Source organism: Cucurbita pepo, chromosome LG14 (assembly GCF_002806865.2).
Source record: "Cucurbita pepo subsp. pepo cultivar mu-cu-16 chromosome LG14, ASM280686v2, whole genome shotgun sequence".
Classification (NCBI taxonomy): Eukaryota; Viridiplantae; Streptophyta; class Magnoliopsida; order Cucurbitales; family Cucurbitaceae; genus Cucurbita; species Cucurbita pepo.
In genome coordinates this window covers 1,976,625-1,991,304 of record NC_036651.1, presented here as the reverse complement: position 1 = coordinate 1,991,304, position 14,680 = coordinate 1,976,625, and the positions used below count along the sequence as shown (strand labels likewise).

At 34.2% G+C, this 14,680-nt stretch overlaps 1 protein-coding gene across 1 annotated transcript in view; it reads left to right on the top strand.

The window, feature by feature from the left end:
- Positions 1-14,363, top strand: part of LOC111809953 (DExH-box ATP-dependent RNA helicase DExH7, chloroplastic) — a 29,264-nt gene extending 14,901 nt beyond the window's left edge. Inside the window, exons 14-34 of the mRNA XM_023696444.1 lie at positions 496-553; positions 1,056-1,121; positions 2,010-2,092; positions 2,205-2,388; positions 3,453-3,599; positions 3,712-3,813; positions 3,885-4,037; positions 4,732-4,836; positions 5,446-5,586; positions 5,691-5,780; positions 5,859-5,915; positions 6,311-6,394; positions 7,547-7,645; positions 7,759-7,899; positions 8,258-8,328; positions 9,294-9,363; positions 9,815-9,907; positions 10,491-10,703; positions 11,210-11,302; positions 12,311-12,433; positions 13,933-14,363. Coding sequence (XP_023552212.1) covers positions 496-553; positions 1,056-1,121; positions 2,010-2,092; positions 2,205-2,388; positions 3,453-3,599; positions 3,712-3,813; positions 3,885-4,037; positions 4,732-4,836; positions 5,446-5,586; positions 5,691-5,780; positions 5,859-5,915; positions 6,311-6,394; positions 7,547-7,645; positions 7,759-7,899; positions 8,258-8,328; positions 9,294-9,363; positions 9,815-9,907; positions 10,491-10,703; positions 11,210-11,302; positions 12,311-12,433; positions 13,933-14,010 — 2,251 coding nt within the window. The 3' untranslated portion in view covers positions 14,011-14,363. The remainder of the gene's footprint in view (positions 1-495; positions 554-1,055; positions 1,122-2,009; positions 2,093-2,204; positions 2,389-3,452; positions 3,600-3,711; positions 3,814-3,884; positions 4,038-4,731; positions 4,837-5,445; positions 5,587-5,690; positions 5,781-5,858; positions 5,916-6,310; positions 6,395-7,546; positions 7,646-7,758; positions 7,900-8,257; positions 8,329-9,293; positions 9,364-9,814; positions 9,908-10,490; positions 10,704-11,209; positions 11,303-12,310; positions 12,434-13,932) is intronic.
- Positions 14,364-14,680: the final 317 nt, after the last annotated feature.

Genomic DNA, 14,680 nt, shown 5'->3' with positions numbered 1-14,680 from the left:
TAGAAGTTCTGAGTAATCAAAATGTCAGCTTGACCCATGACAAAAGATACCGAAAAAGTTTATTGACTCCAATAATGTCATTTCAGCCCCATTAATATTGATTTCTTCTTGTGGGCCATTTTATAAAATTTCAAACCCACAAGTGTGGGGAAGTGTTGAAGTATTGATACCTATCAGCTAAAGTTAAGCTTGTTTAGCGATTTAATGTATATCTTATCCAAATATACCTTAGGTGTACTGTTCTGGTAATAGTTCTACTGTTTTACTGTTCTGGCGGCTAGGATATATGCTTGGGGTGGCCTATGCAGTACCTGGAATTTTAGTTACCTTCTGTCATCTACTTTGACTAACTTTTCAGATTTTCCAGACAAAGGGACATTTATTTTTCCAAGATGAAAATAAAGTTGCTTTCCTCTCAAATTTTATCTAATTTCTTCTCACATTGGTTAGTTATTGTTATTATTATTATTATGTTATTTATCTTTCCTATTTCAGGAATGCCAATACAAAACTTCTATTCTGCACGACGGGCATTCTTCTGAGACAAATTGTGGTCTGTCATCTTATTTTTTGATACATCATTACATATAATACTTGAAATTGAAACTAACTGGTAAAATTTGAAAGCAAATTAAATATTTGTTTGTTCTTCTAAAATATGCACCTTCTTTCAACTCCTCAGATATAGGATCTTTTTAATTTAAAACATGCAAATAGAAGTAATGAAGATTAAGTTTGGTGCGTTTGGGAGCTTGAGATTGATAGGAGTTAAGATGAATGAGTTGAGCGATGGTCCTATTAGAAAATGAGTAGATAAGAGTTGAAATAGAGTTAACTACAATCACCTAGACACAAAATTTATACCTTTTCTTCTACGAAATCTTGAACATTTAAGGACTGAACTTATAATTTTAACAAAAGATGTAATACCACTTTTGTTGTTTTTAAGGTAATTAATAAAGATATTTGAGCATCATTGTACTTTGTAATAAATATTTTCTATTTTCGCCAGTTTTCTTGCGACCAAATGTGATTTATAACTGTTTGAGTTGTAGGGAGATGGAAATTTAACTGGTATCACTCATATTATCGTTGATGAAGTACATGAACGGTCTCTACTGGTGAGTTTGTGTTCACTAGTCTTATTTATCTATGTCGACTTGTTTGATGGCCAAGATATAATTGGTTTTTATTGTAATTTCTTGATGTTTACCCAGGGGTGTTTCCTTTTCAATGAAGCAATATATTTTTGATGATCTTTGTTTTGTTCCATTTATTTCGGAAAAATACAGTTTTGGTACCTGAAATTTAGGGTTGATGTCTAATTGATCCTGGTGGTTTGAAAATAGACACTTCCGTATCTTTGGTTTGGAAAATAATTCTAAATAGTCCCTTCCGTTAGTTGACTTAACGGAATGCTTATGTGAGAGTTAAATGAAGTGTCAAGCTGATTCTGTTTTCACCCCCTTTGGGAGTTTGTATCCATTGAACATTTCCTTTGATTTATCAATGNTTTTTTTTTTTTTTTTTTTTTTTTTTTTTTTTTTAAATTAAAAAAACAGCATCTCAAACTACACCAATCTCACTTCCACACATTTATCTTCAAATCAAGATTCGTAAACCTACACCGTGGATACAGGTATCCTAAACCTATATTTAATAAACCTTCGTCTTAAACCTCAAGCTTAACACCCTGAATACAGGTTTGCTATAAACCTATATTTCCTAAACCCTTTTCTTAAACCTCAAGCTTAACATTCCTAGGTTTTGATGCCGAACCCATTCTCTAAATGCCCAAGTTTTGTATAGAGAGAAACACAAGGATGTTTTAGAAAAGCCTAAGGATCTTATGGAATTAGAGGGTTGATGTCTTATTTTCCCCTTCCCATCTTTTCTTTTGGGTCCTTATACAAAACGAAAGTTCTGTCTATTGTCTAAAATGAATGGATTTCTAATGTTAAGTTTTCGAAGATGAAACAGTAGTTGACATGAAACTTCATTTTCTACAGGATGATTTTCTCTTAGTTGTTTTGAAGAATCTGATTGAGAAACGTTCTGCTGAAAGCTCATCTCCTCTGAAGGTTATTCTTATGTATGTTTGAACATTTTATCCAATCTGGTAATTTGTTATGGATACAAATTATAAATATATGATATTTAGAGCTTTGGTATCATTCTTCAATTTTAAACTTTTTGAATCTCAGGTCTGCAACAGTTGATTCAAACCTTTTCTCCGGATACTTTGGTAACTGCCCTGTAATCACTGCAGAGGGAAGGATGCATCCCGTGACCACTTACTTTCTTGAAGATATATATGAAAGTACTGGGTATCTCCTCGCTTCAGACTCCCCTGCTGCCATAAGATATGAAGTATCAAGCGGCAAAAAGGTATCTGGAAACATGGATCCAATTATATTAGAGATTTTTTCTTTGCGACATCAATTTCTGCTAACTGGCTTCGGGAATTAATATTGAGTCCTTAAGAAATAATTATTTTCTTTTTTTTGCCTAAAATATACTATACCTTCAGTGAACTTTCTTACATGGAATAATTCCTCTCCCTGTTTACACATCAGCAAGTATTTTTGTAGGGATTTTTTTTTTTGGTGGCATTATTTTCTAATAAAATATTTGCGGATGTCTTTTTATAAAATAATTATGATTGAAGGTTTTTCTTTTAACCTTATTAGTCATCGTTTAACTTTAATATTGGTTACTAATATGTTCTATTATAAATGGTAGACGTTTATATTCTTAAATCCACCATAAACTTGGACCGGTTCAACGATTATTATTGATTATCTGTGGTACCCATTGACTAACATGCGTTGGTGTAGCCTTAGTGACAAGGGAGATAACTCTTTAAGAAATCTAACCCAAGTGATCTTATTATCACTCAATAAGTAATACAAAAGACTAACTCTCTACTCATAGAAACCCTCTATCTTTATTAGTTATAACTCTCCTTTTTTGTAATACATCTCTTTACGTTTCTTATTTATTTATTTTAAAGAAAACCCTCTATTGTAGAGGATTAACTACAAACTAAGTATCTAAAAGAACTAAAAGAACGTAACCAAAACTATTAAGCTAACTTACTGCATCATGTGTTCTAATTTTTGTTATATTAGCAATTATATTTCAATTTGCTGTTTATTTAACATTGTATCAAAATTTACTATATTTGCAATTATCCACCCCTATCATTTGTGTTAAGTGTTGTCTAATTACATGTTTTATTAAGTATAAACTTTCCATATTATCTGCTGCACATTCCCCCACACCTCGACAGTTGTTTATTTTAAGAGATATGAAACTCTTGATTCAGATCAGACTTACTAGATTGTGGCGTGTAAAGCCTCCATTCTGATATAACTTCCCAGTTGCCTATTATAAACTATCATGATTGCTGATATATCAATTTTCAACTCTTGTATCATGAAAATATTCAGAATGCTCCAGTCAATTATCGAAGAGGAAAGAAAAACCTCATATTATCTGCATGGGGTGACGAGGCTTTACTTTCTGAAGCCTGTACGAATCCTTACTACAATTTAGATTGTTATCAATCATACAGTGAGCTAACACAGAAAAATCTGGTAATTTTCTTTTACATGAAATATTGATAGCATATTTATCTCCTCTTTTCAAGTCAAACCACAAGATAGCTATAGTTCTGCTGATAAAAGATCCAATTATTTGATTGTACAGGAAAGACTAAACGAAGATGCTATTGATTATGATCTTCTCGAAGATTTAGTGATTCATGTGGATAAAACTTTTGATGAGGGAGCCATACTTATATTCTTGCCAGTAAGTTATTATTGTTAACTGTGTATTTTCTTAACTTGAAAAGGTATTTACCTCACTATTTTGCGTAACAGGGAGTGTCAGAAATTAACTTGTTGTATGATAGATTAGCAGCTTCATACCAATTTGGAGGACAGGCTTCTGATTGGATCCTTCCTTTACATTCATCCATCGCATCTGCTGATCAGAAAAAGGTGTTTTTGCGGCCTCCTCATGGAATCCGTAAGGCAAGTCTCGTAACATGTAGGGGGTACTTCTACTTATTTGTTCTTTTTTTACTTTTTATTTTGTTCAAGAATATTATGTAGGAATTCTATTAAATTAAGGACCTAAAGTCACTTGGTCATGGCCAATGAAATTGTGATATAACATAACAATCAATTAGACGGTATTTTGTGTCGTTAATTAATTTATATTAATTGGTCTATACAAAAATACATATTTTACGTCATTAAAATATTAATTAGACGACAAAATATGTATATCATTAAGCTAGTTTGGCTCTTTCTTGTCTCTCTGACCAACATATGGGTCAAAACCAACTGACATACGTTGGTTTGATTAGTTTTCAGAATACTACAAGCACCCCTAGTTTTTGTTGTACCTACATAATACACACACGAAAGTCCTATATATTTTAGACTTCCTGTTGGGCTGTTGTCCTCCACATATATTTCCGTATGACCCTTTTTGCCTATATTTTTTAAACAAGAGCTTTGATTTATCATTTATTAGTACAATTTTGTATTTGTTAGGGTAAGGGAAGAAATTTAGTAGTAGTAAAATGTTCACGGAAGTTGAATGCTATTTGTTATTTTTTTCTTACTTCTGAATGTAGTTTGAACCAGGTTTTCTTTTGCTTTTAAATGCTTTGTATCTGTGGTGTTTTTGTTGATGATTATGAAATATCTTGGAATTCAGGTTATAATAGCCACCAATATTGCAGAGACGAGTATTACAATTGATGATGTGATTTATGTGATAGACTGTGGAAGGCATAAGGAGAAACGTTACAATCCTCAGAAGGTCATACGCTTTTTGTATTACCATAACCATTGTCTTAATTGGGTGGCGGTCGCATTCCCCCTATATCTCTATATATTTATTCACAACTTTTTGTCTATAGTTCCCATTTCCAGTTGGTCCCTAGTGGTAAAACAGAAAACCCTAGACAGGCCTGGATTCCAATAAAACAACCTACCAGGATCATTATTAAAGAGAAAATTATGAATCTTTATTGATTTTTATCTAATCATATGACCTTCTTAGTTACAATACAATTACAGTGTATGTGATCTAACTACAACTACTTAAAGAGTCTCATAAAAAAGAAACTACAACTACTTAGAGCAAACCTAATCATGAAGAGGAACATGATAACATGTTGATATTACTAAACCTAGTGGTAGACCAAAATATGCAGGAGAGATAAAAATGTCATTTCTGTTCAAAATAAGATTAAAGAATTATTGCTTTGGTGGGAAAGGCAGAACGATCAATGAGAGATAGCATTAAATAACTCCTTTTTCCTATTAGTAGTTAAAAAATCGAAGCTGCATTTACGATGAATTTGTTGGATATTTTCCCATATTATTCTAATCTTTTGTTGATTATCCTTGGATTGGTCACCTTTAGAAATTATCAAGCATGGTTGAGGATTGGATTTCTCAAGCAAATGCTAGACAGAGGCGAGGAAGAGCTGGACGTGTGAGACCTGGTAATTGCTTTTGTTTATACACACGTCACCGATATGAAAAGCTCATGCGCCCTTTTCAGGTATTTGTCTGCAGTGAAGTTTTCTTTTAAAATTGTCATGGCTGTTATGCAACTTATGCTCCTATGCAGTTGTGTAATTTTGTTATTCTTTTTTATGATCTTAGGTACCAGAGATGCTCCGGATGCCCTTAGTGGAGTTATGTTTACAGATTAAATTACTTTCCTTGGGTTACATAAGGCCTTTTTTATCAAAGGTGAGTATTCTGGTATCTCCAACTCCCTTGATGATATTCTCTATGGTTACAGTGGCCAACTAATTGTTTTTCTTCCAGGCTTTGGAGCCTCCTAGAGAAGAGGCTATGACATCAGCAATATCATTATTATATGAGGTACCAACGTTGTGGCCATTATTTATTTCTCTGATTGTAATAAACTCGAAAGCTAATATGTTTAATAAGGATCAAGTGCATTGGTCAGATGAAATGTACAGGGAGAGGGCGAGAAACTTTCTAGTCCTGGAGTTACAAAATGTTATCCAATTGGATATTGTATAAAAGGGGATGGGTGCAAAAATGCTTGGAATATTGATCGAAGCAAAACCTACCAAAATACTGAAAGATTTCTAAGATTCTAAAAAACTAGCATTACATTGTTGTGAACTTGTTTTAAGTCACTTTATTCATGCATTTATCTGCACAAATGTGACANCCCACCCCCACATTGCGCATAATGTAATATACATGTGAGAATAATTATATCTTGTGCTCCCAATCATCAAATGTAGGTGGGGGCTCTTGAAGGTGATGAAGAATTGACTCCTCTTGGACAACATTTAGCAAAATTACCTGTTGACGTATTGATTGGGAAGGTATGCATTCAATAATTAATCCTTTTGTAGCATATATGAATAATTTTGAGAAAAGAAGAAAGGACACTTGTGTTTCTTTAGTATCCTTTTGTAGTATATGTGCAGCTACTGGCTGTCTCAGTCTTTCTATGAGTGGGGAATCTTGACTATATTTTTGTTAAAAATAGATTTGGGGCTTGTGTTGTTGGGGTTGTTGTCTTCTCTAAAGAATGATAAGCTACAAATACTTGTTTTTCTGAATACTCGGTAGAAAATGAGCTAACCAAATCGCTTTTAACTGGAGGGTCTCAGTCTTTCCAGGAGTGGGGAATCTTGATTAAATTTTTTTGAAAAATGGATTTACGGCTTGTGTTGTTAGAGATCTTGTCTCCTCTAAGTGTTGAGTTTTTCAGACTACGGGGCTCTGTGAACTACAATATTTAGTGTCCTTTCTTGATTACGATAAAATGCTGGAGGTGGAGGGAGGGGGGTACTGTCGGTAGATGAAGATCATCTCATGCAATGTTAGGGTTTAGTAAGAACTAGACACTTGAGAAATCTAACCACTGAGAAGCGAATGAATAGACAAGTCCAAATTTGACAAGACAACGATGCCTTCACTGTACAAGAACATATCTCACAAGAAAATAACCAGCATAATGGTCAAGGATAGTTGCAGATGAACAAACAACTTCTAAGAATAAAAAACTGCCTCCCTTTAACTCAAATTGACGCCAATGGATCTGGGTGGAAACTCAAACTTCAGCCTTGACATCGGTGAACTGCTGGGAGTGTATCAGCTGGGATATGTTTAAGAGTCTGTACATACAACTTTTAGGAAGTATCTTGTTGAAGGATGCTGTTAATTTTCCTTCCGGTTTTGTTCTCTCTCTACTAGACCTGTCTCTGTCATATAAATATAATGTAGATCTATAGAGAGCATTGACATCAGTGAACTGCTGGGAGTGTATTGGCTGGGATATGTTTAGGAGTCTGTACATACAACTTTTAGGAAGTATCTTGTTTTAGCACGCCGTTAATTTTCCTTCCGGTTTTGTTCTCTCTCTATTAGACCTGTCTCTGTCTGCTGATGCATGTACTTGTTGACGCATACATCCTCTCCAAGATGAAAGTTAGGCTTGGCTCACCGTAATCTATTCTCTATGACTGCAGATGATGCTATATGGTGGAATTTTTGGTTGCTTGTCTTCCATTCTCTCAATTTCAGCATTTCTGAGCTACAAATCTCCATTTATTTATCCAAAAGATGAGGTCCAGTTGTCTATGGTTTCTGAATTCCTTCATGTTCTCCTAACTTGTCTGTTCAACTGTGAACATGACCAAAAAGTTTTCAAAATTAATATTAGTGTTTCAATACTTTTCAGAGGCAGAATGTTGAACGAGCTAAACTGGCTCTTTTGTCTGATGAGCGACATGGTTTGGGTGAGTCATGTAGCAATGACAAGCAATCTGACCACCTGATTATGGCAACTGCATACAAGAAATGGGAAATACTTTTGCATCAGGTTAGATATCTTGTACTCCGCCTGGAGGTATTTAAACTCTCATGTTAACTCCACTCATTCGACCTCTGCTTCAAAGTCTACTGAGGAAGTTAAAGTTGATAATGAAATTTTGTTTTCATTTTTTCTTGTTTGGTGACTCAAATGTGTTGCTATGAGAAATTGAAGTTATCCTCTTGATAATTTTTTTGTGTTCATTCTGAAAAGAACAACCCTAGTTTATTAGTTAAGAGTAGATCTCTTCATGGGTTTCCAGCCTAGTAAATGTCTGAGGCTCTGAGCAAAATATGATTTCTATCTGTCCTTGAATTGGTACCTCCACATCAATCGATATTATCTCATGAGAATTTTATTTTTGCAGAAAGGACCTAAGGCTGCACAGGAGTTCTGCAAATCATATTTCTTAAGCAGTTCAGTGATGTACATGATAAGGTACAATATCTGACCATAAGGGATTTTTCCCTTCCTGTAAGATTCATTGATATTGATAGGTGTGCATTAAGGTTAAAGTCAACCTTTATTAGTTCAGTGAGGGTCTGATGCATTGATGTCAAACTTCCCAGAAGTACCTTTTCTTTTAATTAGTAGAGTTTTCTAGTTTTTTGTTATGCAACAAACTGAATATGATTCAGAGGGAAAACATGCAAACCTTTTTAGAGTTACGAAAAGGATCTCCAATTAGTGAGCGAAATTCTGAGAGTAGTTTCAAAACTGTTTACATTGAGAGCCTAAAGCAAACTTTTAAGAAAAAAAAATTACCTAAAGCAAACTTTTAAGAAAAAAAAATTATGTTATCTCAGAGCTGATACTCAATTTCTCCACAACATTGAAGGCTTCCACTTTCTTTAGTCAAAATATCCAGAAAACCATTACCAAACCACCTCCTTATAAGAACTGAAATTCTGCCAATGGATGACTTGAAAAGCATGAGATCAGCTGAATTTCATGGAACCCAGGCCAAATCAAAGGCTTCCGGTGAATATTTTAACATTATAGATGTTTAAATGGAATAGCTTCTCGTTGGTGTACCTTATCTATAGTGCTTGTTGGCTATTCTTCTGATGGTATTTATAATATTTAGGTCTTTCCTTGTTTTTTTCGGGGCGACCTTTAGCTTTCCATCTTTCTTTCTCAGTCTATACTTCATGGACTTTGAATTTTTGCCTTTTTATCATCCCTGCAAAGTTTTGTTTCTGGTTAAAAAAATGGAGTATGCTATAGCATAGCAGTTATCATTTTCTACTGCTAAAAATAATAAAACTTTGTATGCCAATACAACTGCATCTCCATCTGAATGATATGCTATATTGCCTTTATCAGTATTTGCAGTCAAATATCCACCTAATTGTTTGGTAATTTCTGTATTTAATTTCATTTTTTTTCCACTTTATTTTCAGGGACATGAGGGTACAGTTTGGGACATTGTTAGCAGACATTGGGCTTGTTGATCTTCCCAAAAAATCTCGTGTAAGTTGACCCCAATAATTGAAGATATTTACCTAAAAATTGTTTGCAAGAACCTCTTAAATCAAACAAAAGAAAGCATCAGAATGGAGTTTCACGAAAACATGGTCATTGGCTCTTGAATTATTATGGAGAATCGGGAATCAGAATGGAGGGGGGGTGGCAGGAAAGCTTATGCTTTCGGGTTTTGGTGATTTAACAATATTATAAATTGACCCCAAGGAAACTTGCCAAATTTAGAACAGTGACCCTCTTTTTTGGGTGCTAAAACACTACTGAAGTGTTTCACTGAACAGAACAGAAATTTCAACATGTGGGCTACTACTTTTATGTTGTGGTTAGATGCTAGAGTGGCATATTGTAAACTTCAACAGTCAGATACTCAAGTTCAGAAATTTCATTCTTTAGTTGTTTGAGTTTCTCTTTGCAAGATAAAATATTATTCTTGTCTCAGTTTGATAGAGTAAGGAAGGAGGACCTTAATGGCTGGTTTTCAGATTCGTCCCAACCATTCAATATAAATTCAGATCATCCATCAATTGTAAAGGTAACTACTTTATGTCTTTTAGTTGGATTTCTCTCTTAAATGGACTAGAAAATCTTTCTTCACTGGACTTCTAAAATTCAGTCATACTTTATCTCTATGCTTCTTATTAGTGAGCTTTGTATGTTCTGCATTAACAATATTTATGATCTGTAAACTTAAACCTCAAAGAGAATTAAAAGTATTACATTTTTTTATATGGAAATGATCCTTTTTTAAAAAGTTCATATTTTTCTCGCCTCCATAAAGCTCCATCTGGTTTGTTCGGCATTTTTTACTGAAGAAAATCAAATGTCATCTTCGGGATCACTAAATAAAGTGTCCATATTATGCTTAATGTACGTGTTGATAAAGATTCAGAATGGTTTTCCTTTTCTAGACCATCTAGTTTTGTGTGAACTTCCTTGAAGCTAATGTCCGCTGTAACAGTGGACACTTCTTTTTTGTTGATTATTTGACGCTGTGTTGTAAATATATTATGTTCAGCTTTGAGAATAAAGAACCTCTAAAGATTATAAAAAAAAATTCAAACAGAAATTTTTAGGATTTTCTATTTTCAAGGAAAAAAATCTAATTACTCTTGCAGGCAGTATTATGTGCAGGACTATATCCGAACATTGCTGCTGGTGTGGCAGGAATTACTGAAGCGGCTCTTAGTAGCCTTGGGCGGTCCTCTGGTCCTGCTACCACAGCTCGTCCATCGTTGTATGATGGTAGAAGAGAAGTATATATACACCCATCTTCTGTCAACAGTAATCTAAAAACATTTCAGTACCCCTTTCATGTGTTCCTTGAAAAGGTTTGTGACTCTTGTTTATTTTATTCCTTCTACAAGTAAACATTCATATTTTTGTCTTCTTATAAACAGAGATATAAATGGAATATAAGTCTACGTCCAAAAACTTGGCTAAGTTTAATATCACTTTCATTGGCCTTATCCACCTCCGTATCAACAATAGGAAAATGTTAAGCAGTTCAAAAGGTTGATTAAACTGTGCACATGATGAGAGAAGGGTGGATAAATTCTGAAAGGGATTTGCAGTAAAGTCAAAGCTTGTTTAGTTTTTACGTATGTTCAATATTTAGAAATAATTGATAGGTTAAGTGACCAAACTGGCACCTTTTATTCTCTCTCTTTTTTTTTTTCCTCACATATATATATATATATATATATATATATATATATATATATATATATATATATATATATTTTAAGAAAAAGGAAACTGAACTTCCCTATGATTATTGAATAATAGTCGCATCTTTCCTTGGCCATGACTTTTATCTGAATGAACAAATTTGCAGGTAGAAACTAATAAAGTCTTTATCCGAGATACCTCTGTTGTTTCTCCCTACTCCATCTTATTATTTGGTGGGTCCATTAATGTTCAGCATCAGGTATCGTTTCTATTTTATCTTTTTCTTTGTTCTTGCAGCAGTTAGATTAATTGTAAGTTAATGTAATGGGGAAAATTCTAAAAGTACACTGCTGATGAAGTTGCATGCAACGTAATCATGTACTGTTTTGCTTAGACTTGGTAACAGACTCATTTTTCATTGTCCTAGTATTTTAGAAAAGATATTTTCTGATCCCGTCACTGCGATGCCACATAATGCGTGATCACATGACCCAAAAATTTCAAAGACTAGATTGATTGGAACCAAAAAATTGAAATGGAAATTTACAGAAAATAATATTATTATAAAAGAAGTCGATTACACGTCGAGAGAGGCATGGACTTTCCCACAAACTGTTCCTGAAAGGTCACAATTCAAGGTAAAAGTTGCCCAATGATGAGCCTTTGAGATTGCCATTGAATGAGTTTAAAGTTCTCGTTGAACTAGCCATTGGTCTCCACGCTTCCAAATCTACTCTGGTTCTGCATGAACAAGTCCCAAGTGTTATTGACTAAAGGTGACTTTCAGTTAAGCCTTAGTCATCTAGCTCTCCCAACCCTCTTAACCCCAAAAGGAAAGGTCGCCGACAGAATGCAATCCATAATACCACAGTTTAAGTATCGATCTCTTAATCCTCCCGACTAATTGTGCAGATCCCTGGTATTTCCAAAATTGGTCCCAAGTGTCTGACCATCATATTCGAATCTGTTCTAGGGTGAGGGAAAGAAAAGTGTATAAAAATACCAACATGTGAAGGTTCATTTGAATGTTTGGCTTTTTATTGTCTAAAGCATATAGTACTTGTACGATTAATGAACTAGGTTGTAAAGCCTTCCTTTAATCCTTTGGTTGCAGTTCATTTTGATAGCATCTTAATGTATAGTTGATTGGCAAATACATAAACATCGCATTTATAACAAGCGTTTATGAGATTAACCTTTCCTATCATCTCAATATTGAAATACCCTTTGACTCTTGTTCTTCTGGTTTCATGCTTTGTTGCCTCAGAGTGGAATTGTCATTATAGACGGATGGTTGAAATTGACTGCACCGGCCCAAATTGCTGTACTCTTTAAAGAGCTTAGATTGACACTCCACTCCATTCTGAAGGAACTGATTAGAAGACCTGAGGTTCCATCAATCTACCCTTACGCTTTTATATTCACACGAATTAATTTCTTCGTATCTCTGGTTCTCCTGCTTAAAAAATGCCATGCTCGCGTACATTTTTTTTCAGGAACTATCATGGATAGGCTTTAGGTCTTATTCAGGAGACCAAATAATCTGAAATTTAGGTCCCATGTAGTAATTATTTTGTTTCTATTGTTCTGTTTTTTAAATTTATGTTTTTTTTTTCCAATTTTCTTACCATAGCCTTTGCTTTTCTTAAAAGAAACGATTGCAAATGCTGTTTTTTCTTATTAATTTTTATAGAGTTACATGCCCCTTTGTAAAAAGGGAGAAAGACTAACTACATCCTAGATAACAATAAGAATAAATCTGAATATCTAAGGAACATTAAATCTAAATAAATCCCTCGATATTGGTTACAATAAATCAGAATAAATCTGAAAGGGGTGGATTGGGGGGCCTACATCGGTTGGGGAAGAGAACGAAACATTCTTTATAAGGGTGTGGAAACTTCTCTCTAGCAGACGCGTTTTAAAAACCTTAAGGGAAAGTCCAAAGAGGACAATATCTGCTAGCGGTGTGCTTGAGCTGTTGGAGGCTGAGCCTCGAAGGGGGTGGACACAAGGCAGTGTGCCAGCAAGGATGCTTTACTCCGAGGGGGGTGGATTGTGAGACCTCACATCGGTTGGGGAGGAGAATGAAACCTTCCTTATAAGGGTGTGGAAACCTCTCCGTAGCAAACGTGTTTTGAAAATCTTGAGGGGAATCTCGAAAGGAAAAGCCCAAAGAAAACAATATTTGCTAGTAGTGGGCTTGGGCTGTTACATAGACATCGGTTATAATAAATCTAAATAAATCCAAATGAGAGAGGTCAACTAATTTTCTTATTTAATTAAACTGCAAAAACATTCCTTATCCACTGGATGGTGACCAAGACCAAGAGGCTCGTCTTTAGATTTTGAAACATAAACATTTGAATTTTCACTTTTTTCTTTACTTTTTGGAAACATTGTAGAACGTGAATAATAAAATAAAGAAACTCGTAGGTGGATGTGGTATTATTAGTTAAATTTTTAAGAACTAAAAACCAAAAATCTAACATTAATCAAAAGGGGTCTTAGTTGCTGCATTTTTTTCAGCTGTACACGATCTAAACATCGAACTTTATAACTGCACAAAATGGAAAGACGGTCAAGAAGTTGAAAAACTATTCAATATGTCTAGCGTGGCCTGCATTTTTTCTTTGTGTTTATGCTTTCTACATGAACGGAGTCCCTTAGAGAATGATTATGAGTTTATAAGTAAGGAATACATCTCTATTGGTATGACGCCTTTTGGGTTAGCCCAAAGCAAAGCCATGAGAGCTTATGCTCAAAGTAAACAATATCATACCATTATGAAGAGTCGTGATTTCTAACATTACTTTTTTATTTTTCTGGTAGAAATATTATCCTTGTTGAAATGATTCAGATGCGTTACTCCTCTTTTTCTCCCTGCAGACTTCCATTGTTATCAATAACGACGTTCTAAAGTCTATAGTTCGTTTGTTGTTAGAAGAAGACAAACCCCTTACATAGCTTAGTAACAGTAAAGAGTAACACCAACGATACCCCGAACCAAGACGGAGTGGTTCCATGCCGAAATGGTCCTTCCTCCAAAATTTCTGCTGAAATCTAATGGATGAACTGATGAGCCAGATGAGAAACAACACTCATTTATAAGGTTGGTCATTGCTCGATTTCAATTCGATACACTTTTTTGATATAAGAAGAGGTTCGAACTAAACTTAGAAGAAAAAAAGGACTGAGGTCCTCACACCACTTTGCCATCCACCCTAGTTTCATCCCCGAACTTCTCTAACTTTAACTCTCGAATTATGTACCCACTTCGATTTTTCTAATAAAAAACATTGTTGTATATTCTATATCCATATCTCGAGCCTCAGATCTCGAATCTGTCTAGTTATATTATTGAAAATTTAATATCTCTCTCACTTTTTTATAATTATATGTTTTAATGTTGTATCCATTGTGTTGGCTAAGAAATTTCTTGGATGTTGAATAATGATTGGAAATATTGTGGGTAGTGATAAGCAAGTAGGACAAGCATCAAGTCTACCAAACATTCTAGGGTTCTTAGGGGATTGTATAAAAAAATGTATGATAATGGAGAAGCTTTTTTTTTTTTTTTTTTTTTTTTTTTTTTTTTTTTTTTTTTTTTTTTTTTTTTTTTTTTTTTTTTTTTTTT